At 43.0% G+C, this 27,956-nt stretch overlaps 1 protein-coding gene and 1 pseudogene across 1 annotated transcript; one reads left to right on the top strand and one right to left on the bottom strand.

Moving 5' to 3' along the window:
- Positions 1–9,667: 9,667 nt before the first annotated feature.
- Positions 9,668–10,996, bottom strand: LOC146389489 (uncharacterized; annotated as a pseudogene).
- A 2,733-nt stretch (positions 10,997–13,729) lies between these two features.
- On the top strand, positions 13,730–18,821 carry LOC146389490 (caspase recruitment domain-containing protein 18-like). Its single transcript, XM_084911866.1, has 3 exons — positions 13,730–13,963; positions 17,637–17,799; positions 18,109–18,821. The coding sequence occupies exons 2-3, from the start codon at positions 17,646–17,648 to the stop codon at positions 18,414–18,416; spliced, it is 462 nt and encodes a 153-aa protein (XP_084767992.1). The 5' UTR covers positions 13,730–13,963; positions 17,637–17,645; the 3' UTR covers positions 18,417–18,821.
- Positions 18,822–27,956: the final 9,135 nt, after the last annotated feature.

Genomic DNA, 27,956 nt, shown 5'->3' on the forward strand with positions numbered 1-27,956 from the left:
ACGACGGAGGCAAAAATGTCCTTAATATTTTTGGAACTTTATCTCACATCGACACGCGGCAAAACTTTTCCTCATGGGTGCCATTTTGTTATGGTAAACTTTTTTCCTTAGGGGCGTGATGATCTAGCTTACGTGCCCTTAGAATGAAACAGTGCCTCCTTGTGGTGACAACTAAAATACTGTCTCTGTTAAACAATAGAAAACCATGATGCAGTTAAACACACTGTACAACATGAGTACACACAATGAATATCTTAACAGAAACCCTCCAAACAACAGACAGAGCAGTGGAGCAGCCAAGGGAATAGAAGGATTGTTACGTCCCCACATAAAAGCTAGGCGATGAGGGTGGGGGGGCAGTAACAGTTGGACCCGGGTTAAATGAAAAGAACGCCAGGCAGAGGTACTTAGCACAAAATAAATCTTTATTATAATCAAATACCTCAATAATCATATAAATAGTAACAACAAAAAGAGACAGCACCGCTGCTTTAATGATAAATCAGACAGGTCAACCCAAAGAGATAGTGACCACATCAACAAAGAAAACAACTATAAGGCTTCAACAGAAAAAGACAGCAACGCTGCTAGTAACAATACCAAGGCAGGCCAAACAAACTAATGGAGGCCGCCGTCACTTATGGGAAACCACCGCTCAGTTAAGCACTACTCACAAAGAGCCACACACAGTGGGGCTGGTCACACGCAGCAGGCCGTTTCCATACCTAAACCAGTATCACACACTGACCAGCACAGAGGAACTCCACCAGAAGCCTCTCCCCCCTCCACACTGCTCTTCTCCAGCTTATATCACCTCTGAGGGTAATTGGTGGTAAACGAGGGCAGATGAGCAGCAAGTGTGTGCTAAAGGAGAAGGCAGGGGCAGAGAGAGACAAGGGGAGGGGCAAGAAAGAAGGAGGAGGAGAGGGAGAAGACAACACCATGCCCACACACTCCCACAGCCTCACAGGATGTAACATTCCCCCCACCCTATATTCACACTATACAAAACACAGAATAAACTCATCACTATACACTGCGTGAGAGTGCATCAGCCACCAGATTGTCAGCCCCTTTCTTGTGCTGAATAACCAGATCATAATCCTGCACCAGCAATGCCCAGCGCATTAGTCGCTGGTTGTGGTTGTACATGCGTTGGAGGAAAGTAAGGGGATTGTGATCTGTATACACCGTTACTGGAAAGGAGCTAGAGCCCACATACACAGTGAAGTGCTGCAAGATACGGTCATATGTTTTAGTTATCCCAAATGTCCTGACCATGAATGGTCATGGGCTAATTGTAGCACGTGCTGACGCAAACTAGCCGGGACCACTATCTGTTGGACTACACTCCAGTCCTCCCCTGGCTTTGAGGTCCACCTGCGCATTAACAATCCATCACAAACAACAAATGTCTGCTTCCTGTCTCCTGTCGGACAATCACTCTCATCTATGGCGGCAAAACATTTGGCTAACGACGGGTCCTCTTTCTGAGCGATAATAAGGGCCTCCCGTGTGAGGAGAGGGGGGGCTGCGGGTTCAGGAGCAGGCTCAGCTACTTCTTGAGCCAGTTCCTTGGCATCAGGACCCACCTCCTCCTCGGAGGGCATCACATCCTTTTCCAAAATAGAGCCGACCACTGACTCTGACAAGTCAACCACTTCTCCCTGCCGATGGGCGTGTGACCGGGTGAGAACACCTACAGGAAATACATCCGGGTGCTGCCGGCTTAAAACATCTGACAAAGGACTTGGGTCAGGAGTCTTTGTGACCTCTGGGGTAGGATAAACCTTCCTGCCTGCAATGTCATTGCCCATTATGAAATCCACACCATCAATCGGGAAGCAAGGACACACAGCCACAGGAAAAATACCACTTACTAGGTTACTCTGCACCCAAATTCGATGGAGGGGGGCTGGCACATAAGTCATTCCAATGCCTCTAACAATAACATCAGTGCCACTGGCGGTCTTTTCATCAAAGGCAAGTGCACTGGCCAGTATGAGGGACTGTGAGCCACCTGTGTCACGTAAAATGGTCACAGTACGCTCATCTCCAGGCTCACCAGAGAGTGACACCGCTCCTTTGAAAATGAAGGGTTTAAAACATTCATCAGGAGTTTCAGTGCTAAGGGGTCTGCTAACAGGAGAAGCGATTTTAATCAGCCCTATCCCTTTTGGCTTACGTGGTGTTGAAGCTGGCTGTCTTCGCCTGTAGGCCTCGCAGTCCGCTATTAAATGGCCAGATTTAAAACAGTAGAAACATTTCCGGTCTGACCTGGGACGAGGCACAGGTACCTCTCCCCTTGTGTCTTGCTCACCACTAGCACCGCTAGCCTTCGCTAGTGTGTCGCGTCGCTCATGCTTAACGACACTGGCTTTATGGACGAGTGCGAACTCGTCAGCCAGTGTCGCGGCCTGCTGCAACGTGGAGACCTTCTGTTCGTTCAGATATACCGCCATCCGCTCGGAGATGCAGTTTTTGAATTCCTCAATGAGAATTAACTCCCGTACCGAAACTAGGTCTGCAGCTTTACAGGCCATACACCATCGATCAAAGAGGACACTCTTTTCCCTCGCGAAATCCAGGAAGGATTGACCCTGCACCTTTTTCAACCCCCGAAATCGCTGCCTGTAAGCCTCTGGGACTAGTTCGTAGGCTAACAGGATTGCACTTTTCAGTTTGTCGTAGTCCAAGCTGCATTCAGCAGACAACGAGGAACAAACTTCCTGTGCCTTGCCCACCAGCTTGCACTGCAGCAGGATGGCCCACGCATCCCGCGGCCAACGCAAGGCTGTCGCTATCCGCTCAAATGATTCAAAATAAATCTCCACCTCAGTGTCACGAAATACAGGGACCAGACTACTATTCCTTCCTACATCGAACTGTATGTCTGTCTGTGACAGCGAAGCCACCACAGGAGGGGAGGAGGCCTGCTGGAGTTCCAGCTGTCGCAGCTTGACCTTAGTCTCTGCCTCCACCTTCATCAGCTCAACCTCCCTAGCCAGTTCCGCGTCCAAACGCCTAAGCTCTATCTCCCTTTTCAGCTGGAACTCTCTCTCACGCTGCTCCTTCTCCAGCTGGAGACGAGCCAGACGGACTTTGAGCCTAGCGTCCTGCTTAGAACCCTCTGATGACTGGGTGGAGAGTGGATCAAAACGGGGCAGCGTCATCGGCCCGCCCTCGGCCAGCCCCTGGCCCACAGGTGTAGACACTGATGGTTCTACGATCTGGCTTGGAACATGAGGCGCTGCACTCGGTCCAGCCGGACCGGGTGTGCTCGGGGGTTCTCGCCTTACAACCACCCTCTTCAACAACCCGGACACCACAGCGGCCTTCAGCTCCGCCTTGCGTAGACCAGTGGAGACACTGATCCCGTAATATGTTGCCACCTCATGCAGATCCCTCTTCCTACAAACATCCAGCAGGGCAAGCGACGGCTCTGCCGTAAACCCAGGAATATCAAAAGTAGCCATGAAAACTCAAAACGGCCTGCAAAACACAAGCAAACCACTAAAGGGCCACACACAACACCTTCACTACAGAACCAAAAACAGGCAAAAATAAAATGTGTTGTGTCAAGTCAACCATTAACTAAAATTCTGCCCACACTCCCCCCAGTCCTGCCTACTCGGAATTTAGCCTGACCTAGCTTCTGGAGCGTACCAGGCTCGAGGCCACTTTAAAGGCAAATCATCAAGTGCCAAAGGCACCGAAAAGCCTACCCCCAACAGAGAATTAATCCCCACCCGGGTTTGCTCCGAAAATAACAAAGGCAAAACAAAAAACGAGTGTCCGAAGGAAGAGCAAATGCTCAGCTAGACACTCCCCTGTGCTAGCCGGGGAGAGCAGCAGCTAGTCAAATGACCCTCACACAACACATAAACACCTGTTCACACTCGTAATCAACTCAATTCCTTTCAGTCCTATCCCGGACGAGCCGCCACTTTGTTACGTCCCCACATAAAAGCTAGGCGATGAGGGTGGGGGGGCAGTAACAGTTGGACCCGGGTGAAATGAAAAGAACGCCAGGCAGAGGTACTTAGCACAAAATAAATCTTTATTATAATCAAATACCTCAATAATCATATAAATAGTAACAACAAAAAGAGACAGCACCGCTGCTTTAATGATAAATCAGACAGGTCAACCCAAAGAGATAGTGACCACATCAACAAAGAAAACAACTATAAGGCTTCAACAGAAAAAGACAGCAACGCTGCTAGTAACAATACCAAGGCAGGCCAAACAAACTAATGGAGGCCGCCGTCACTTATGGGAAACCACCGCTCAGTTAAGCACTACTCACAAAGAGCCACACACAGTGGGGCTGGTCACACGCAGCAGGCCGTTTCCATACCTAAACCAGTATCACACACTGACCAGCACAGAGGAACTCCACCAGAAGCCTCTCCCCCCTCCACACTGCTCTTCTCCAGCTTATATCACCTCTGAGGGTAATTGGTGGTAAACGAGGGCAGATGAGCAGCAGGTGTGTCCTAAAGGAGAAGGCAGGGGCAGAGAGAGACAAGGGGAGGGGCAAGAAAGAAGGAGGAGGAGAGGGAGAAGACAACACCACGCCCACACACTCCCACAGCCTCACAGGATGTAACAAGGATATAAAAACTGTATCACTAAAATATAATTTATCATACAAAAACAGTTAAAAATGTAAAAGCAATTAAAACAACCCTGGCCAGAGAGAACACACAATAAAAATCAATAAAACATAAACATTAAAAGTCCGGTGGCATCTGCCACGGCGTTAAGTCACTAAAAGTCCGGGTGGCGACAACCACAACGTTAAAATACAGCCAATCGGAGCGGGGCAAGGAAAACCCGGCGGCGTCCTCGGCCGTCCTGTCAGTCTCTCTGCTCCGACGTGCCGGGATGGGCAGAGCTTCTAATGCTGCCCGCTGCTTTTCTGTAGCACACCAGCACTATGGTCTCGCCGTGGGAGGTAGGGCGCTTTCCCGCTGCCAACTAATTCCACACCGTAGCGTCCTCTGGCCTCCAGCTATTCCAGCAACAACACAGCTCCCTCTTCCTCTCCGCTCGCTGAGCATCGTATGCCCTCGCCACGTACTGCACACCAACTTGCACCAACCCCGTGCTCCAGCGCCAACGTTGCCGCCGCTTGCGGCCGTCACCTGCCGCTCCTATTTCGCCATGTCTGCTGCCCTCTTTCCCCTGACCTGCCAGGCCCTCTAACTGGCCTCTGAGACATCCCAGGTGTGTCAAGTTCATAATCAGGGAGGGGCAGAGTCTTTCCAGGACAAGTCAACAATAAATACAATAAAAACATGCAATAAACCCATAAGAACAAAACACTGTACAATATTAAAATATTAAAAATAGTAAAATACAGCAACTCATGCACAATAAAAAATGCTAATGGCCTGACGGTGAAAAAGCCGTCGGCCTCTGGAAGGAAACAGAAGACATTTCAGAGGCTGCAGGCAGATTTCTTTGATTTGGGGCCTTTTTCAGCTTTATTGGACAGAGCAGTGAAGATAAGTGACAGCAAAGCAGAGGGAGAGAGAAAGGGGACGTGGCCCGGGTCAGAATCAAACCCAGGCCAGCTGCTCTCCACCTCGTGGCACATGGTCACCTGCTCACCTGCTCATCCTAGTGAGCTCCACCAGCAGCCCTTTCACACAGTTTACACTGTCAAACACTGTGTGTGGACCTCAGCTAACAATAGGCTACATTTAAGTCTGTACTACATACTTTTATATTGAGGGAGATTTTTCACTGTTTTTATTCCATCAGCAGCTCAACATCATGAGCAGCTTTGACATAAAGACATCAAACTCAAGCTGACTTTACACTGGATCTACTTTTAATACAGGGGATCAAAAACAACTAACATATTTATTATATATCAGGACAGAAAGTCATTTCATCTCAAATGAAAAACAGCTTTATTTGGAATAACTGCTGATCAGCACTATCAACTGGTTTGGGATCTCCACCAGTTTCATGTCTTTACAGCTTCTCCAACAAAGTTCCTGTGAAATCAGCATTTTTGTCTTTATTGGTTTGATAGTGATTGATCATTGTTCTAACAGCATTTTGAGTGGGAACAGTTCAAAATGAGAGTAGTGGGAGTTATTTACTGATTTAAACAAGCTGAATGTTTCTGTACACGATGAAGAAGAAGATCAGCTGATCAATGAATTGACATCTATCAGTCATTTCATGAGATGAAGTCATCAGCAGACATTTGTTCTAACTGTGTGATAAATGTCAGAACATTAGGGCTCTGCTTTAGTCACTACTTGACAAGATGATCATTGGCTCATTGTTGAATCCAGTGGCCCAGGTGGAGTCTGACCTCTGACCCTTTGCTGCAGGTCTTCTGTGTTATCTCCTCTTTCATGTCTGTTCTGCTGTATCGTCCAAAATAAACATATGAATCATTTCCAACACTTCAGCAGATCTTTAGTTTGGGCAGTACAGTACAAAATAACACATATTGTACTATACTGCCCACTTCCTGATCTTATTGGATCTGTGTGTGAGGTTGGTGAAGGAAACACATGTTTACTGAGTGAATTGCTGCCATTAGGAACTAGTTCTTCATACCACAACCTAGAAATCACACAGGACCATTTCTGCAAGTGAAAAGTCCTAATTGGAGGAAAATAATTGTATAGTTTGTGCGACTGTTGTTTGTAAATGAAGAATTGTCCCAACTACATGTGCTGCTGACCTTTTCTTTAGGTGCACAGAGGAGTCTGTGGAAACATCCAGAACTGAGGCAGTACTACAGATGCTATGTCTTCAAATAAAGTGGTGTATTATCCATGTTTTCTATGGATCACATCCAATATCCTGATCTAACGAGCCCCCTTTTTGTGGATTTTAGAGCCTCTTACTTTTGCTGCGTCTGCGTCTCATTTCAACCACAAGAGCAAGAACTGGATGAAGAAATGGGGCGAGTGGGGTCAGTGTAGTGCATGTCAGCTGTGCTCACACATGCTTTCACAAAGAACATGTGTATTCATTGGCAGCATTAAGGTGCACTTTAGTCTTCATAATAATAAAGTATTCTGACTTTATTCTTCTGAATGCTCACAGTCATGTTGCAGCTCTGCTTTGCTTTAAGAAAATGTTCTACCAGGATGTTACTTTCCTAAACGTGTTCTCCAAATGTTCCCAAAGACTTTGTTCTAAGTAGTTCTACATTATGAAACATTCACACTAAGTTTTAGAAGGACACACAAACACCATCTGTCCTTTCATCATGTGTACAAACGTGTTCAGACCCGATGTCAAATGTACCGTGAATGGATGCAAATGTGGATTGTTCCAATAAAATGAGACAGTTTTGCGAGTGGATTACAATTTGAAGTTCATTTAAACCTATAAGAACATGTTATTCCAAACAAACTTTATCCAACAGGAAGAAGCATCAGGGGAGCAGGAAACATTCAAACATGTTTACTGTAAGAACTGCACAATGGAAGGAAAACACTGTGCCCATTCTGATCAGATTGAAATATTTATATATATTTATCCATGTGCTGTAAAAGGATTTGATAACATATATGCAGAGTGGTGCGGTGTGCTGAAAGGATAATTGGAGCTTCCCTCCCTCCAGGACATCTACAGGAAGTGGTGCCTGAGGAAAGCGGGAAGGATCATCAAAGACTCCAGTCACCCCAGCCATAAATTGTTCAGACTACTTCCATCAGGCAGCAGGTACTGCAATTTCCGGTCCCGAACCAGCAGACTGAGAAACAGCTTTTTCCACCGGGCCATCAGACTGTTGATCACTTCATAGACAGCTCACCTTCACTTACCTGAACTTCAACATTATGCACTCCATACTGTACATTAATGCCACTTGTTTGCACATTTCCAACTATTTTATTTTATATATATGTATACACATACACATATACACACACACGTAGATATACATACACTCCTATATTTGTACATGTATTTATTCTTATAATTCTCAGATTTAACCATTCTTATATTTTTCTAGTTCTTATGTTATTGTATTGTATTTTTTCCTCTCTTGCTTGTGAAGCTCGCACACAAGAATTTCACTCACATGTGCTGTACCAGTGTACCTGCACATGTGCTGTGACAATAAAAGTGATTTGATTTGAAAAACACACAGAGACGCAAGGAGTGCAAAAATTGCTCTTTATTTACAATGCCTGGAGTACACAGGTTGTATACAGTGACAAATAAACAGAGGGAAATCAGGAAAGGGAGCAAGTGAAGGAACCAACAAACCAACAAATAATTTTGCAATAAAATATTTATTTTTCAACTTTTCCAAGTGAAATCCAACAAGTGTATTTAACAGTGCAAACTAGAGTGGAAGCTGCTCATATATAGTTCAACCCAGGCTAAAAGTAAGTTGAGTAGACCAGCATCATCAAAGTGTCGGCTCTCTGAACATGTTGCAAGATCGCCATCTGCAGGACAAAACTAGTTTTTCTCGCCCTCCTCGTCAATGTCATGATGACGTCATCGTACAGCAAAACATGCAGATCAGGTGACATGACTGTCTGAGACACTGAGTTAAACTGTGGCAGGTAAGCATGTGGAGGCAACATGATGCTGGAACATTGTTATTGCATTATACAGTTTCCTCTCCAACTGGATAATGCTGTGAAGAAGAACAGCTGTGGAGCCAGGGTCCTGAGTGTCGTCTATTGATGAATGCAGGTCAGTGTGTTGCTGGTGGAGGTGATGAATCACAGCATCCATCTCACGTTGGAGTCAGAGCTTTTCTTCAGTTGCTCTGGTCTTCAAATGTAAGGCATCGACGGCTCTCCTTTTCAGGTCCGTTGGAATATCACCTTCTTCTGTCTGAGAAATATTCATGAAAAAAACCTGACAAAACAAAATCAGCAGCAGTAACAGTAAATTGTACTTATAAATTCACTGAAAAGCCACATTTGAACTCTACCTACTTGTTCATCAAGGCATGAGTACAAGGGCAAGGAGACTTCACAGACATGTTGAAATTGTCCTTGTGATGTGAAGACCATGGACTGTGGTGGCCACTGCAGACTGTTGGACTCCGTTACAATCTTCTTCAGTCTCCTGTTACAGACGTGGATTTGCTTGGACAGCCTGATAGCGACTCCCTGTCTGTCTGGAACAAAGCATTTATATTAAAAAGACATTTACAGAAAATACAAACACTAACAACACATGTCAACATCACATGATATTTCATTATTTATATTATTATACTTTATTATTATATATTTTAAGACTTCTACATTTTATAAATAGTGGAAAAAAATGCTTTGGGTTGTTAATAGAGACACATTAAAGCAAACTTTGCTCAATGACAATGAGCACAGTTAAATCAGTACAATAAGTGTGGAGCCTTCAGAACGTGTCTGTGTAGGTTCTCAGTCATCCGGATCATGGTAGTCTAAGAAGCACACCTTCCCTGCAGAACATTTTGCAAAGTGAAATTTGTTTATTGTCCCATCAACAGTTTACTTACAGAATCTTCTTTGCAGGAGTGCGGTACAAACATCTTCACTGTGAGGAAGTGACGGATCACTGAGGAATGACACACAAGTTTTATGACTAAAGAATCATTGTAAATAAATGAAGACAACAATGATTTTTTGGATTAGCAAACAGAAGCATCCATTTATATCAATCCCTGATACAGCAGCATAACAGAATGACTTATTTCTGATATCGTTAAGATATCAGGTTGGAAAATGTTGACCTTAAATTAAATGACCTCCAGAAAAGTCCGACAGTGTTTCCACCGCAAAGTGTCGCAAACTCCCTCAACAGAGACCTGGACTCTAAAGAGAGATGGTGAAACAGCTCCAGGAGAGCTACTGAAAGGCTGTCTGAGGCTCGTCCGCTGTAGCAAGAGAAAGCCCAGATTTTAAGAGAGGACAAGCTTTGGGTTCAGAGACACAAAAAGCAACTCTGCAGTTGCATAGCTGACCTACCAAAAAGAGGCAACGATAAGAAGTTATTCAATATTTGTTTTTATGAACCACCTGAGACCCACTGCCCTCATATGGAGACATGCTGGTGATGGTAGCTCCATCTTCATCTTTCCAATATATCCACTAACCCTCTGTGCACATGTACAAACTGTCTCAGCCTCTCAAACTTTCAAACCTGAGCTGTGCCTGCAATGTACTCATGTCTAATCCTTTCCATTTTGGCCAGTCTAAGCATTTAGAAATAAATAAAAACAAAAACACCATTCAAAGATAATTCTTACTTTTTCTACTTTTTAGGTCCAAACAATCTGAAATATCTTGGAGAAATGAACAATGTATCCTAAACCTGACCTCAGGTCCATGAGGTTAATGCAGTCATTACATGGACATGTTTCATTTTAAAATCAGATCAGAATAATCTGGCATTAAGTAATAAATCTCTAAGAACAAACTTGTGTTCACAAACATGTTTATCTCTCTTGTGTTTACTGCATGGGTCTGTGATTCTCTGGTAAATGTAGCTCTGACTCAAGCCGAGCCGTCTTATAGCAGGTTTGCTATAGAGAGACAAGGATTATGGGAAAAAAACAAAAAAGAAAACAAGCAAAGATAAAATCTATTTTAAAGCAATTATGAGCTATTTTGAAAGAAATCTGAAATCCCAACATTTATGAATATAAATAATGATTAGCTGCTTACAGTCCACTTCTCTGGAAGGTGGATAGATTTTTGTGTGTTTTCCTAATGCAGGTTTTGCAATATACACAAGTACTGGATTTATATGACATCTTTCAGTGAATCCCACAGGCTGAGATCTTCTCTCTTTGCCTTACTGTTTGCTGTCTCTGAACCAAACATGCTCTAAGTCACATTATCATGTTCTCAGCCAGTGGTGTGACTGGTGTGGGGACAGGTGAACCAGTCTGACTGAAGCTGGGAAGTGAGGACTTCATTTGTAGATATGAAAATGTAACAGCACCACTGATGGTTTTCACTATTATTTTTATCTTGTTTGTCCTGAGGTGTACCGTAGTCATTTTCCACAGACTTCAGATGTTTCATGTTTAGACACACCTGTAATGTGGTCCTCTAGCTGAATATCGTTAAGGAGCAGCCACGTGTATTAAAAAAAAGATAAAACAGCTTCCAGTTTTGTACCAGTTTGTATCAAACTGAAGTCTGTCTGTACTGGATCTGGATTGATCGTCATCTCTCCAACAGTGACACAGCGACACAGCGATCTGGCTCACCGATTGGTGATAACGACCTGCTGAGCCTGCTAGCAGGTGCAGGAGGGCCAATCGGAGCCACAGTTATGGGGCTGGTAACTGCTGACAACGCCCATTGATGGACTGATAACATCCGAAAATGCATTTTCCCACAGTTGTGCCACAAATCAGATGCACTTTGCTCTTTTGTTTTTTCTTGCACTTGTGCTGCTTGCTTTTCATAAACTTGAATGAATGCCTGATTGAATGCCTGTAACTATGTGCTTGGTGTGGCTGAGAAAATTGCTCATCAACTTTACTGTTGCAGTGAGAACCTGCTGATGGCATTGTAACACTTTCCAATTATTGTGTTCTTGAGGAGGAAAAGTGGCTTCATTGATGCTTTGCTAACACCATCAATAAAGTCCCAAACCCAGGAAGCCTTCGTGTGCGCTACATGATCTGTGATTAACAGATATTTGCTGTATACTGTACAAGAGTTTTGTATTGTTTGTATGGACTGAATAGTGTGTGCATGTGCTTAGGATAACACGTGTGTCAGTTTGTGTACATTGTCATTGCCCAATAAATCATACCTGTCACTGCAGTTTATGTCTATAAACATGGACAGCCAGGGAAATACCTCGAGGTATTCCATAAGAATACCCTGCACTTCAATTCTCAACGCGAGGGGGGTACCCGGCAGATACAGCAGATAAATTAAATACAGGCTATTGCTTTTGTATTGTTTATTTGCAGGAGTCGCCAACCTTTCTGATGATGAGTGGCATCTAAAATTTCCTCAGAAGTCAGTGTGCCATATGATTGCATTAGCAATAAATTTAATAACACTCTATATCAGGGGTCCCCAATCCCAGTCCATGAGGGCCGGTGTCCCTGCAGGTTTTAGATGTGTCCTTGATCCATCACAGCTGATTTAAATGGATAAATTACCTTCTCAACATATCTTGAAGTTCTCCAGAGGCCTGGTAATGAACTAATCATGTGATTCAGGTGTGTTGACCCAGGGTGAGATCTAAAACCTGCAGGGACACCGACCCTCGTGGACTGGGATTGGGGACCCCTGCTCTATATGAACAGTTACACACTACATAGAACAACTTTATAGAATTACATTTGTTTGCAGATGTTGGCAGCTATCAGTGAATAGTTATCAGCTATTTTGAAATAAAAAAGACACCTTTGATCCATAACAAGAACTCGATAGCAACAAATGAACTGTACAACAGAAAATGCAAATGCTATTTATGGTCTCCTCACAACAATGATAAATACTGTCAATAAGGCCTCTGCAATGTTCTTAAGACAGTTAAACTTGTCAGGTAGTGATGTCCAGCAGGTGAAAACGCAAGCTCCATGAACACGCACAGCTATAGATTCAGCTCTAATATTATTACCACACAATCCAAGGACACACCAACAGCTCAGATTTCTAGAACAAATGCCAGTCTATCCATTCATTTTTTTCTGAAGATCCTGTTGAGACTTTTCAAAATAAATTGAATCACGTGAAAGAGTATGCAGAGTATTTACAAATGAGAAGCCAAAAAATGCTGACATGTGCTAAAAAAATAAACCTTAGACTCAAACGTTAGAACAGGCTTTTCCCCGCAGCACGTAATAAATACTCACAAAGAAAACGGCGGCCGTTACAACTTATGTCTAAAAATGTATCGTTTCATGCATCAGTTAAAACACTCGACTCCAGGTACACGACGCCCAGCTTGAAACACTTCCCGCAAGTCGAGCTGCCCGAGATTCACAGAATTTACAGAAAATGTTAAATTTTTGTGATCGTTATCAGGACGACAGATGTCTTATATCCTGATATGAGAGTTTGGTCATATCGCACAGCCCTACCTGCACCCCTTTACAATCACACCTCGCCGGCTTAAAACCTGCTCTGCTTGTGTTGTTGTTGGTTGTGATGTGCATGACTGCCAGCAGGAGAGCAGCAGCCATTGAATGTACTGTTACAGCAACCGTGTGATTATTGTAAGAATAAATGATGCTGCAAAGCATGAAAATGCCATCGGGTCTGCTGCGGCGGTTTAGTTAATTTATTTATTCTTTAGAAAAAAAATCTTAAATGGTAAATGGCCTGTATTTGTATAGCACTTTTACTAGCCCCCCCTAGGGACCCCAAAGCGCTTTACACACCCAGTCATCCACACACTGGTGGAGGCAGCTACAGTTGTAGCCAAAGCTGCCATCGGCCCTTCTGGCCAACACCAGTAGGCGGTAGGTGACACAACGACCGAGACTGGCCGAGCCGGGGCTCGAACCAGCAACCTTCTGATTACAAGGCAAACTCCCAACTCTTGAGCCACGATCGCCACAAATAAAATGTTCACGCAAACCAGTAAACAATTTAATACAAGTACTGTTGCGAAACTATAATACAAAAATTACAATTAAAATTCTCAAAAACACAAAATAATATTGGGTGAAAATAATATGTAAACAACTTAACAACCCCCAAAGCGTGTAAGTCACGTCACGTGACAGCGCAACATCTAAACACAAGGGGGAGGGGAGCAAAGTGTGCCTGCTCTGCGCTGACACAGGAGCAGCGAGTCCAGCAACTTGGCTGTTTTGTCTTTGCCGAAAGCACAGCATTGCAAACAAGAACGGAAATTAAAGGGGTCTCACCCCGACTTCCAACCGGAGCGGCCCGCGGAGCTTACAGCGCCGGTGCACAGACGCCTGCCCACGGGTCCGAGTAACAGCTAACAACGGCTTCAACGAGGCGCCGTGACGTCACTAAGAATTAAGGTTTGGGTTTTTTGGATCAATCTTTATTCGAATTGAGACCAAAGAACAGGAGCAGCAGCTAACTCAGTAAAGAGATTACCGGAAGTGTGTTCGGACACGGAGGTCAGAAGTTAAATCAGCCTAAACAAACACACTGAAGCTTTTTGAATATTTACCCGAACAATGATGTCATAAGTGTGTAAGGTTGGAGGAAAGTTTGATAGTGTGAGGCTTATGTCCTCAAATTGTGGTTATGCCGGTGTTGTGCCAAAAAGTGATTCCCGGTATTTGCCAAAACCTGATTGCTTGTATTTAAACTGCTATAAATAACTTGTTGGTCTACAATATGTGAAACATATGTCAAATATATCCCTCATGAATTATATCAAGTCATCTTGACCAACAAACAGCATTCCTGTAGCAAGGTAGAAGCTGCAATCACTTTTTGGCAGTGACCTTTGTATCCTTTATTTGTGCAGTTAAAGAAAATTCTTGTTTACTTTAAAAATGTCTCTTTTAAGAGTAATCTGGCCAAGAGGACAGCTGAAATTGCAACAAATGCAAAAATAGCTCTGTAAACATATTTTAAGTGGACAAAACGAAGCTGATTGATTATAATCAAGTACCATAACACAGCTACAAAGATAACTGAGAAACAGGTAATTTTTTAAATTTTGTATATAACCCCTTTGTAATACCTGTTCACCGAAGACTATTTAGCAACATACGTAACAATGTTACACATAAAAAACACACGGAAACATTGGAAATCGGTTTTTGGCAGGCAATCACTTTTTGGCACAACACCCGCTTGTACATGTACACAAGAGACACGAGAGTTCTTCTTTACTGATGGTTACTGTGCTCCTCTTAACGTACACAGGCACACCGTAGAACTGGTGAATTCAAATGTACAATAAAGTTATATTTCAACATTAAAACATATAAAATTTGAAAAATATAAACAAACATACCACTTTGGCCTGCAAGTGGACACACTGGTGTATTTGAAACTTAGGACTTATTATTTCTTATTTAGCTTGGCATTCACATGGCAAGACCGTCATCATGTGCAGCTTCTCTGACCTTTTTCCTAAACAGGAAGTGATCTCTCACCTTAAACCTTCTTAATTGATCGATGACTTTCATGTGTCAAACTAGCAATATACTGTATAGAAATAAGAAAATGTTAACACGTTAAACATAAAAATAAAAACAGAGAAAATAAAATCCGTCAATGACATTATAATTACAAGAGTGCCGCTTAGCGGTACAACACTAGCTTTTCATCAGCTGTTACAGTGGCCATAAATATTTTGTACTTGTAAAACAAATGCGTATTTGTGAACTGACTTTTGTAACCTTGTAAACCAACAGATGGGTTTGGCTGTCGGAGGGGTGCACGAACAAAATTTTTAGATATTTTGGTTTACAATGTTAGAAAACACAACTATGTATTTTATTTACAAGTATAAAATATTGATGACCACAATTTTAGCCCTTAGAGGCTGTGAGGAAATTGGGTTTTGTGTTCACAGCCTCCCTTTAGTGAATATGAAAGTTGAAAGCAAAAAAAAAGAGTTTAATGAATAATATACAGAAGAGTTGTAAATGACTTCGTGTTGGTGGGTTGGTGTGCAGAAAAGAGAACGCAGCGTGGGTCCGGTGCTGGGGGGAGGGGTCCGACTGGTTGAGGCTGGTCAGTGAGGAGGTCTTTGAACCTGGAGCACGGGGATGGGGTTATGGTGCTGAGCGCTGAGCTGCAGTCCTCACGGAGCTCTTCCTTTTCTCTACATGGCTCTGTGCTCTGTGAATGGTGATGATGATGGCATTCTCCTCCAGGGTCAGAATGGTGGAGTGAGTCAGGGAGAGTTTGATTGCCCAGTGACGATGCTGTCCCGAGGTTCACCGCTGTCAGCCTGCAGAAGACTGCATGTGGTTGGAAACAGGATCCTCCTGGAGCAGAGCTCTGATCTGTTTATTGTAGGAGTTAAAACAGACTTCACCTACAGCAGAGTGTGTCGGTGTAAAAGCAGGAGGGTGATGCTGATCCAGTCCCCAGACCTTTGCATGCTCCAAAGAGTTACAGGAAGGTTAAAATGTGTTCATTAATTATTTCTGTTTCTGAACCAGGAGTCACACAATTAGGATTTTTGCTTGTACAGATGAAATAGTGATGAGGAGTTCAGTTTTTAATAGAGATGGACTGATCCAATATTGCGTATCGGTATCAGTCCTATACTGACCTAAGTTACTGGATTGGATATCGGAGAGAAAAAAAAATGTAATCTGATCCATTAAATATCACAGAAGCACCGCACATAGAGCGGCTGTGGCATGTGAGACCTGTCGGCAGTCTGGTGGAGCATTTGGAGCCTCGCTACGTACTTGCAAATGCATTTCATTTAGCTATGAAAGAAGTAAAGCAAGTGTGTGAGTTCATCTCTGAATGTTTGTAAAGCATTCACGCGTTAAGCTTAACAACCGATATATGGAGTGAGTGCCTCTTCTCTCCCCCCCTCTCTTGTTGCTACTTCAATCATGAAACTGATCAATGATCAGCTGCTTTTCTGTCATGAGTCCCATCTCTCTTTTTTATTAATCTCCCACTTTGCACCAGAAAATGGAAACCAGCAGATAATCAAGGCATAAATGAGGCGGAGGGTGGGTTTGGTTTATTTATTTATTTTATTTTTTGTTTGGAGTTGGCAACCCTATTAGTTAGGTTGTTTAATATTTCCACTAACTACTCTTTAAAATACCAGAATAGGGAGGATGGTGCAGGTTCAGGTTTATTAGATTGATCAGTGTTGCTGAACTGTAAAATATTTTGGGTGCAGTGTATTTTTTTGCATAAAGGTAGAACAGAATAGCTTTAATGTTTTGTTTTTTATAACTTGAGTATAGACTAGTATATACAAAATGCAGCAAGATATTTAAAAAACAGTTTTACTGATTATAAAATTCACTATCTCGGATTCATATCAGTATCTGCAGATATCTAAATTGATGATATCGGTATCGGACATAAAAAAGTGGTATTGTGCCATCTGTAGTTGTTAATGAGCGACCAGGATGAGAAGGCCTGATGATGATCTTAAATGTGTTGTTTGGAGGAAAGAAGTTAATAGCAGCGTTCTTATAAGACTTCATTATTGAAAGTTTCTTTTTGAATGAGTTTGTCTTCCAAAGCAGAAGAGTCAATAATCCATTCCCAAATCAAAAAACTGTTCCATAACAATCTTTAATTTCCATTAAGTATAATTGCAGTCATAAATAAAATGGCTCTGGTCTTTGGAGTGATGTCAGGAGTAGAGCCAGTCTGAGCTGACTGAAGTCATTCCACCTTAAATCAGCTGCAGTTACAATGCTGAGTAGCAGCAGGAAGGCAGCATGTGTTCAGTTTAACTGGCACAGACTCAAGTGTGTTGTCACTTCGTTGTTTGTTACCTGCACAGGTACAGCCGGTGCCCTGATGGGCACTTTTATGTGAAGGAAATGAAATACTGATGTACATATTCTAATGTCATCTGTCGCAGCCGCAACCGGGTCATCGCTGTGTCCCACTCTGTCCCCCTACAGACGCTGTGTCACAGTCTCTTCACCCACAAACACTGGGTGGTGCAGTCGCCTTACAGCTGTGCGCTGCCCTGAATGATGTGATCATTAAGTTTGTCCTCTGTGCCGCCTGCAGGTTTTCCAGATGATCGTTGATGGTCACAGGAGGGAGGAGAGGAGGATGAAGGAGGTGGGCTGTCAGTGGGAGAGCCCCGTGGAGAACAGGAAGGAGGTGGGCTGTCAGAGTGAGGCAGTGCAGGTGGATGTGCTGAATCAGCAGCTCAGCTGGAGACACTCAGGTGAGACTCATGCGTGATCTATGACTGTTATATGACAAACACGGAGCTTCAAACTCAGGTCCAGTGTAACATAGAATAGAATAGAATAGAATATCTCTTTATCTTTATTGTCACTGTTACAAGAACAATGAAACACAGTGTGGCATCTTTCCATTGTGTGTAATACACAACAACATAAGTATCTATGCCATAACACTGAGTGACCTCAGTCCTGCTTACAGTAAACACATCCACACACTGCCTGTGGCTCTTGTGGTCGGAGCTCACATCTGCGGTCAGCATAAATCCGTCCTTCCCTCTCTCTCGCAGGTCTTCCGGGTCCTGTTACGTCAAAGCCCCCTGCTGACTGCACGGCAGAGGAGATGCTGATGGCCGTTCGCTCTCGGTTTATTGACAGAGTGTCCGAAGCTGTCCTGAGCAGGCTGCTGGATAAACTGCTGGAGCACCGCATCATCATCGATGATGAAATTGATTTAGGCAGAGCGGATGGAAGGGTGAATAACGCCCGACGGGTGATCGACATGGTGCGGAGAAAAGGATCCCAGGCCTGCTCGGCTCTGATCGCCGCTCTCTGCAAGGTGGATCCGTTTCTTTCAAAGGAGCTGCAGCTTATGTGACGCACTGCCAAATGTTTTCCATCAGACACACAGGTCAGCACTCACAGGAAGGCCAATCCACTTACAGAGTGGAAACTTGGGCGCTGGCTCGTCTATTTGTTTTGGTTTTCACATCAAAGGTTTTCACAGAGACGATTTTCTATGCGTCTTTATACAAACAAAGATGTTCCAAACAGCAGAACATGGCAGAGTTTCAGCAGGTTTCAAGACTGAAGTGTTCCAGAAATTAGATCTTGAGTCAAACCTGAACAGTGAGCTCTGTGAAAAAGTCCAACAGAAACCAACAGATTAATGAAGATTTTGGCTGTTCTCATGTTGTTGAAGTGAAACGTGTCAGAGAGCAGAGGATCGGACTGTTTTGTGTTTCTTTCTGTATCTCTGATCAACGTGAAAATAAAAGATGAGTTTCCTGTCACCGTGTCTGGTTCAGTCTGGATTTGTAAAATAACCTTGAACATATTTAGTAACTGACAGTCATAAGTATCAATCATTGTAGGTTTTCACAAATATTCAGAGATGTTGTGGTGAGTCAAGAAGCTAATAACCATCCACACCTGGACCCTAGTGTACTGTGACCTGCAGTGAGCGGGGGTGGAGGTGACGGGGAGTGATGGTGAGCAGGTGCTCTGACTTCATGATCTGAACTCTGTGATGGATTTGTTACAGGCAGGGATCTCTAATCTGTCCATCTTCATCTTCTACGTCAGAGAATAAAGAGAAGCCAAAGATTCAGTTACGGACATCCCGACAGTGCCCCAGTGAAAGGTTCAAGTAAACTAAACCTCCTGAAGGAGGGCAGTAGGGGTTGTTCAGATCTTCGGTTTGGGCCAGTCCTGTGGGCTAAGATCCAGCTACTGGGCATTTGACTTCTCTACCCACACCCACTCCAGAGTGGGACTTCTGATTTATTTCCTTTAATAGGAGTCATCTGAATTGCTCTTTGGGGCGACCATGGCTCAGGGGGTTGGGAAGTGTATCTGTAACCGGAAGGTCGCCGGTTTGATCCTCGGGCTCTCTGTCCTGGTTGTTGTGTCCTTGGGCAAGACACTTCACCTACCGCCTACTGGGGTTGGCCAGAGGGGCCGATGGCGCGATATGGCAGCCTCGCTTCTGTCAGTCTGCCCCAGGGCAGCTGTGGCTACAACTGTAGCTGCCTCCACCAGTGAGTGAATGCGAGAGTGAATGAATAGTGGCATTGTAAAGCGCTTTGGGTGCCTTGAAAAGCGCTATATAAATCCAATCCATTATTATTATTTGTCTGGCCACCCTGGACTCATCTGCCTCGGAGACCAGGAGCAGGGGATGACTTATGGTCAAGATTGACAACTCAATGCTAAATAAAATCAAAGTTTAAAAAACTGATCAAACCTTATGGTCTAAAAGTAATGACATTTGAATGACATTGATTCATAGTGTCCTGTTATCATTGATTGTTCTCACCTGGTCAAGTATAAATAGATCAGCAATCACATTGAAAAATCATCTATTTATTGTTAGCTGGGAAATTAAAGCTGCTATTGTTTGGATTATTCCATTTCAACCCTCTCACAGTGGTACAACCCATCAGACCATAATTTAAAAAGTCACTGATTTATAGTTGTGAGGGAAATTATATTGAGTTATAATTATATCTCTGGGTGCAGAGATGGAGCAGCTGGAGATGGAGTGTCTGAGGCTGTTTTCTGTTTGAGTCTGGCTTCAGTTCAGTCTAATTTAGCAGCTTTGACATCAGAGATTGTAGGGGACGACCAGACACACCCACAGGTGAGTTTCCCACCCCGAAACAGAGCGTGAACATCACCTCTGTCTGCGCTGTGTTGGTCACAAGGTTTGTTCTGGGCTTTTAAGTGGAGGGTGGAGCTTATGAGTGATGGAGGCTGAGAGCTGTGTTTGCACATGCTCAGTGTGGCAGGATGCTGGCTGCTGTGAAAGCTGAATGCTCTCTGGTAGTGATGATATACATTAGGATAACTGTGCTAGCTCTTTGTCAGAGTACCAGGGCCTCGCTTTGACCACATGACTCTCAGTACACAGCATGATGTGTGTGCTGTAAACAGGAAGCAGAGGAGCAGGACTGAGGTAAACCTCCGAGGGATCAAACTGAGACTGAGCTCCAGATGTTTCCACATGTTTCTGCTCTGCCGTGTGTTTGGTGATTATTTCAGGTATAGATTAGAGATGGACCGATCCGATATTACGTATCGGTATCGGTCCGATACTGACGTAAATTACTGGATCGGATATCGGAGAGAAATAAAAAATGTAATCCGATCCATTAAATATCAAAAAAGCACCTCACAAAACTTGCGACATGGCGTAACTCTGCTCATAACCGTAGCACGTCGGAGCAGTGTGGTCACGTGATAGAGCAGCTGTGTGTATTTGTAGCCTCGCTAGCAAACATTTCATCTCCGAGGAAGTTATGTCAGAGAGAAGTAAAGTAAGTGTGTAAGTTCATCTCTGAATGTTTGTAAAGCATTCCCGCGTTAAGCTTAACAACCGATATATAGAGCGACTGCCCCTCTCTCTCTCTCTCTCTCTCTCCTGCTGCTACTTCAATGTGAAACTGATTAATGATCAGCTGATCGGCTTTTCTGTCGCGAGTCCGTCTCTCTTCTTTGTTTTTGGCCCACTTTGCACCAGAAAGAGGAAACCAGCGGCTGAACAACAGCAGCACTATTAAGCTTGATAAGCTGTTGTTAGAATTTATTTAATATTACTTTCTAGACCAGGATCTTTTTCTACGCAGCTGACGGCTGGTAACTGTGCAGGGGCGGATCTAGCAAAGTTTAGCCAGGGGGGCCGATAGGGCACGAACAGGGAAAAGGGGGCACAAAGACATACTTTTCTTTCTTATTCTCATTTAAAATATCTAGCTTTTAATTATTTAATAATTATCTGAATCTTACACCCAAAGTTTTAATATGATGTAAAATATATAGAAGTCCATTACTGTATATAGTAACTGTTAAGTCTAATATACCCTAGTAAGCTGTAGTACTTTTTCCTTTGGGAAAGTACCATCTGTGAATTCTGCAATTCTGTTGAAGAAAGATGTTGAATCTATTTAATTATTCTTGAAAAATAATTTATTTCTGTGAATTTTTTTCACCCTCCATCAAATTAAAGTTGATTACATTGATTTTGCAAAGAAAAGCGTCTGGACTGCCATGCGCTTGTGAAGTGGCTGTTTGGTCTCTCTGCGCCACTTCACAAGCGCATGGCACAACACAGAAGAGCCACCTCCACAGGACAGGACTCAGCAGTCCATCTGCATCTTAAGGATAAAGGACACTCTTTCGAGGATGCCAATGTTCACATTTTGGACAGAGAGGACAGATGGTTTGAAAGAGGAGTGAAAGAAGCCATCTATGTCCACTGTGAGCGACCATCTTTGAACAGAGGCGGGGGTTTACGACACCAACTCTCTGCCATCTATAATCCAGTTTTGAGATCCCTTCCCAGACGCCTTAACGCCCACTCACATCCTGGGCCATCTGACCTCAGGAATTCGCATGATAAGGTGGGGCCAGGTTTCACAATGAACACACCCGAAACTCTGGCTGATTGGGACCCACACCCAGTTTCACACCTTGGCTCAGGCGATTAGAGGATCATCAGGGGGTCCTTTTGTCCCTCTGTGGGGGGATACTCCCACTAGGTTTATATCTGGGACTCTCCACCATTTGACCTTAGAACTGAAGAAGCTTCTCGGATGAGAGGTGAAACGTCTTCAAGTAACTTAAAGAAGTCCAGACGCTTTTCTTTGCAAGCTCCTTTGACTACGATGACCTGGATGACTGAGAACCTTCACAGACATTACATTGATTAAGCATCATGAGGAAGAGGCTGGTTCCCTATTTTCTTTTGCTGGGAGTTTGCAACCCTATTAGTTAGGTTGCTTAATATTTCTGCTAAGTACTCTTTAAAATACCAGAATAGGGAGGATGGAGTAGGTTTAACTTTATTAGATTGATCAGTGTTGCTGATCTATGAAATATTTTGGGTGCAGTGTTTTTTTTTGTTTTGTTTTGGTTTTTTTTACATACAGGTATAACAGAATAGCTTTAGTGTTGTTGTTGTTTTTTTAACTTGAGTATGAACTTATACAAAAAGCAGCAAGATATTAAAAAAACAGTTTTATTGATTAAAAAAACACACTAAATCGGATTCATATCGGTATCGGCAGATATCCAAATTTATGGTATCGGTATCGGACATAAAAAAGTGGTATCGTGCCATCTCTAGTATAGATTGTGGAATATGACCAGTCTGATGTGAGCCTGCTTCTCTGACAGCTCAGATTCAGTGAGATGCTGTAAACATCCCTCAGAGTCATGTGATCAGTGACGTCTGCTTCAGCACTGACAGATAGAAAGATTTTCAGACCTTTGTCTGGTTGCTAATCCAGCTGTGTGTGTTTGTGATGACAGTAAATAAATGTCAGACTTACAGCTCCTGCTTGACTGCATTGAAGTGATAAGATGACTTTAGCACTTGGATGGTAGTGAAAGCAGGAAATGACAAATGTAGCACAGCAGCAGCGTTTAACACGTCTGAGCTGGAAACAAGAAGTCTGGAATGAACATCATTCATAGAACAGCTTCCAGCTTCTTTTGCTCTGCTATAGTTTGGATTAATTTGCATTTAAAGATGTAAAGAGACTAAAATGGTGAGGGTCAGGAGGTCAAAGGTCAGAGCTCCTGTGGGTCTGAGGGCGGCCTCACGCTGGAGAAGGATGAAGGAGTCTGACCTGATCCAGTGTTTGACATGAACACATCAGCATTGCTATCAGTGAGCCTAACGACAGCCGTTAGCATCATTTCAGTGTTTCAGTCATTTAAAAACACTTCCTGTCACTGTGGTGGTTACAGTGACATCATGAAGTTTGTGTTTTGACCTCCAGAGGGTGACAAATCAGCACAGACACAGAGCTCCATTCAAACTTTGCTGCCATCAGTAATAATTCTTCAAATATAATCATCAGTGTTTGAGCAGTTATGATATCAGGGACAATCTAGACGTGTGTGACAATACTGAACATGTCACATGACACACCTTAAACATCATGTTTTTTTCTAACTTCTCATTCACTAAAATCTCATGATTTCAGATTCTTGCTGTTCCCCACCTGCCCTGTAGGTAGGGATGGGTATTGATAAGATTTTCACGATTCCGATTCCATTTTCGATTCTGTTTAACGATTCGATTCTTTATCGATTCTCTTATCGATTCTTTTTTTAAAAAAAGGAGAACACTAAGGTCGATTAGCTTAGAACTTTGTTTTATATCTTCTCTTTGAACAAGATAGAAATTTAGCAGTAACATGGCCTTACAAACCCAACAGTGAGATCTTAAGAGATCCAGCCTATGGCTCTTCAATGGGGTGTCACAGGGTCCCCGGGGAAAAAATTGTAAAATGTAAAACAATAAAATAAATATTCTTCTGTAGCAATAACAAAGTATAACATCAATTATTCTGTAGCAATTGCACAAGAATATCCAGTAATGTCCCTGCCTACAATTAAACACATTCACTTACCGAAAATCGGGGGCATCTGCTGTGGCAAATGGGTGCAAGCCTTTTACCACAAACTTAGTCACTGCTCGGTGACATTCGTCTATCCTGGCCTGAAAGGAGACGCTACCGGTAGACTGCAGCGACAACTGCCAGCGAGTGCCAGCCAGACTCTGTCTGTCTCTCTCATCATGGTCACCTAAATGCACAGTAATGGCAGGTTTTGTAATAAGGCAGATCGCGCTAACATAATATGCACTGTTAGTTGATTATTTACCTGCCGCATTAACGGGAGAGGACGTGCAAACGTTACCGCTGCTGCTGGGTTGAGATTCACGAGTCCGGAGCAGAATTAAAATCATGACATCCATTTAAGGTTATCGCGTGTTCTGTGAGCAAATGCTTTTAATGGATTGGATTTATATAGCGCTTTTCAAGGCACCCAAAGCGCTTTACAATGCCACTATTCATTCACTCTCGCATTCACACACTGGTGGAGGCAAGCTACGGTTGTAGCCACAGCTGCCCTGGGGCAGACTGACAGAAGCGAGGCTGCCATATCGCGCCATCGGCCCCTCTGGCCGCATATTTGCATATTCGTAGTGTTTCCTCCCTTAAATGAAATATCTACTTTGCAAGTATTGCAAGTTGCCCTGTTGTCATCCGTTCTCGTAAAGTATAACCAAACTTTTGAGCGTTTAAGCCGCTTAGGCGCTGTGTTTCCTGCCAGGTAAATGACGCTCCGCAACGTGGTGACGTCATTCAGGGCGACTGGAATCGATAAGGGAATCGTTTGCAAAAATGGCAAACAATTCCAAGGAATTGAAACAGTGGGAACCGGTTCTCAACAAGAACCGGTTTTCGATACCCATCCCTACCTGTAGGTGGCCTCAGTGTGGTCCCACCGTTTCCAGTAATCTGACACATCACATCCTCAATCAGCACACCTGTTCAATGACCAGATCCATGTTTGGATATTTACATCATTCAATCATTTCATTCACACAACAACATCTTCAGTCTGACTGAAGCTCAGGTGTTGATGGTGCTCACTGATTGGACGGTTGGTTTCAGCTCTGCTCTCAGTCTTTACTGTAGTAAGTAAAGCGCTATACAATTACAGGCCATTTACCATTTACTGCACAGGTGAAGGTAGAAAGTGTGACTGGATCTATAGACTGGAAACAGGAAAACTCACTGTGACTATTTGCAATATAAAACGTTTTATTCCAAATGTAATGGGGAAGGCTTTAGGACCCAGGGGACCCAATGGAGGGTATAAAAGAGGAATTAGTGCTCTTCATTTCCACTGACGAGCGGCTGTGAACAATGGTTGTGTGAGTAGGTGAAGAGCCTGAGAAGTTTTAATTGTCTGCTACACAAACAGTTGTTTTAAACCTCTACAGCAGAGGTTCGAGGTACAGGCTGTTTTTCTTTGAGTGCTTTTTTTTTTTTTTAATTTGTTGAAATGTATTTAATGTTTATTGTATTTTATGTTTTTAGTAGTGATTTTAGAAGATAAGCCAAGATAAGCCAGGTGTGCAGCAAACACAGTTGTCTGCTGGAGGTATGTTAACTTAATATATTTGACATTAAAAAAAAGTATATTTATGCACTATAATCTAATTTATATTGTATTGCCTCCTGCAGGGCAGGCTGCACATGTGAATTTGTCACGGTTTTTTCCTCCTTCTCCTTTTTGTTGCGTTTTTGGTTTTAGGGTCACCTTTTAAAACTGTTTTTTATGCCGGGTTTGTTTTTATTTCTACTGGGCTGGTGCAATATTAGTCGGGCAATGTGCAATCCCTGAGCTGGGCTCTTACCTGAGGGGAAGTAGGTCTTTTTAGAGGTGCTCCGTGTGGATTTGCAGTGAATAAGTTTTAAGAGTGATTTTAGTGCCACCGATTATTGCCTGAACTACAACACTTAGTGCATGCGATAAGTGTTCTGTTGGGCTCGTATTTATTTGAGGTGGATTTGTTTCTTTTAAAGCAACGAGCATCTGGCACCACCGGGGTAAAGCAAGCCCTCAGGCAATGCAGCTGGCAGGTTGCACCAAGACTATCTTGTGGTCGTTAGTGACCTTTCCCATTTTGATGTTTTAGGCCTTTTGCAAACCCTTTGTGTTCTTTTAAAATAATACATTAACATATCTGACTGATATTGACCCTCTTGTCCCGTTTATTCTGGGCTCGTTCCTGTAAGAGCTTTGGGCCTGAAAGTTTGCACAAGTAGTATAGAGGCCCTTAGCGGTTACTCGGTGGCTTTAAGTCGCTACACAAACACAGTCAACAGTCTGGGTGTGACGATATTAGATGTATCAGATGTCTGTTTACACTGGCAGATACTGCAAAGCTTCATGTTAACAAGGTCAACTTTACTCTGAACCAGCCTGAAGTCAAACACACTGATGAAGGTCAAAAGCTGCAGTCAGATCAACATCTAAGATCTGTTTCTACACATAAAAGTCTGTACATGTTCAGGATCCATTATCATATCTTATCCATTCATCTTTTGGTAATTGAATTTTAAAAAGTTAAGAGACATCAATGTCATTACTTCAATGTCATCAAGATGCTGAAGTACTGACTATATGGAATATGAGCCTTTCTTCTTTAGAGGTACATAGATCTGACAGTCATCAGCAGTGTTGGTCAAGTTACTTGAAAAAAGTAATCAATAACTAACTACTGATTACTTCCCCCCCCCAAAAGTAATCTTGTTACTTTACTGATTACTTATTTTAAAAAGTAATTAATTACTTTGTTACTTAGTTACTTTTTAAAAACACGATTTACAACCTGAATAAGTAATAAAGCGATAGATCTTTCAGCCCAATTCTACTTTTTCTACATAATCCATCATATAAAATGTAATCAAATGGAAAAATCTCTTTTTAAAACTTGTTTTATTAGTTTTAATCTTTTAACTTTATGCATCAAGCAAAGATTTAATTATCTGCAACATTCTCTGACTGGAAGAAATTAGTTTAACATTTAAACCTATTTTCTGCACATTCCAGCACATAAAATATATATATTTTTTGTGTTTACACTCACTCTTTCAAATAGATGCAAGTAAAACACAACAGAAAATAAATAAAATCAAAGACTAGCGGTCCTGTTGCTCTATTTTCACCTGTAAAGCAGGAGTGGGTAGGCGGATGTTTGCCCTGGTGCAGGTGTGCCGCAGCGGTCAGTGGAAGAATCCGCGAGTTTCTCTGTGAATTTCCCATTACGTGGTAGCGCACTCGGTGCTTGCTTGGAAGTTTAGGGGTTTTGTTTAGCTGTAAAAAGAAGTTTTCTTCCCACGCACAACGGACACAAATGTTTTTGTCACTTTTTATGGAATCAAACTCAAAGTAAGGTCAGTACTTCCACGCTTTAAACGCTGCACGCTCATACTCTCTCCCGCACTCGATACATTATCCATTGTTCTCCAAAAGTTGATTCTGTTCATCTGGACGTAGCGTTTTGTGGGAGAAACGTTTCGTCACTCATCCAAGTGACTTCTTCAGTCTCAGCTGACTGCAGGTTTCCCCAATCTGTTCCCAAGCGCTGTGGACCTCTGTGAACCAGCAGTTGTGCGGGCTGTACAACATTATACAGTGAGCCAAAACATAGCAGCTATCTTCCTCCCGCATGGACATGGCAGTCTTGGTGTCTGCTCCGAAGCATCCTCGTATCTCCGTGACCTCTTCTGGTGTCTGCTCCCTACTCTGTAAGAGACAGAAAAGGAAAAAAGGTCAGGATAACCTAATGCCATTATCCATTGTTCTTCTAGTGATTCAAAGTTGGTTTAGAATATCATGTTCGGAACTCTTTGACCCAGGGACCTATTTTACTTATTATCTATGTGTGCAAGTGTGTTTGCAATTACCCCTCTGCACTCTAGGTCATGTCTTACAATATATCAGTCTGGACAGTCAGGCCGAACAAAGCTTCTGACCTTCAAAAGACTGAGTGCCAACTCGAATGAGCACATTTGCAATGTGTGTATGAAAATAATTATAACTGCTTATT

This window comes from Perissodus microlepis, chromosome 3, assembly GCF_051167445.1.
Source record: "Perissodus microlepis isolate ML-2025 ecotype Zambia chromosome 3, ASM5116744v1, whole genome shotgun sequence".
In the NCBI taxonomy this organism is placed as follows: domain Eukaryota; kingdom Metazoa; phylum Chordata; class Actinopteri; order Cichliformes; family Cichlidae; genus Perissodus; species Perissodus microlepis.

What these genes read in the sequence shown, in the direction of transcription:
- LOC146389490 (XM_084911866.1), top strand. Translation starts at nt 17,646, where the DNA reads ATGATCGTTGATGGTCACAGGAGGGAGGAGAGGAGGATGAAGGAGGTG. An exon ending in GCTCAGCTGGAGACACTCAG is followed by an intron (nt 17,800 to 18,108) that starts GTGAGACTCATG and finishes TCTCTCTCGCAG; the next exon opens with GTCTTCCGGGTCCTGTTACG.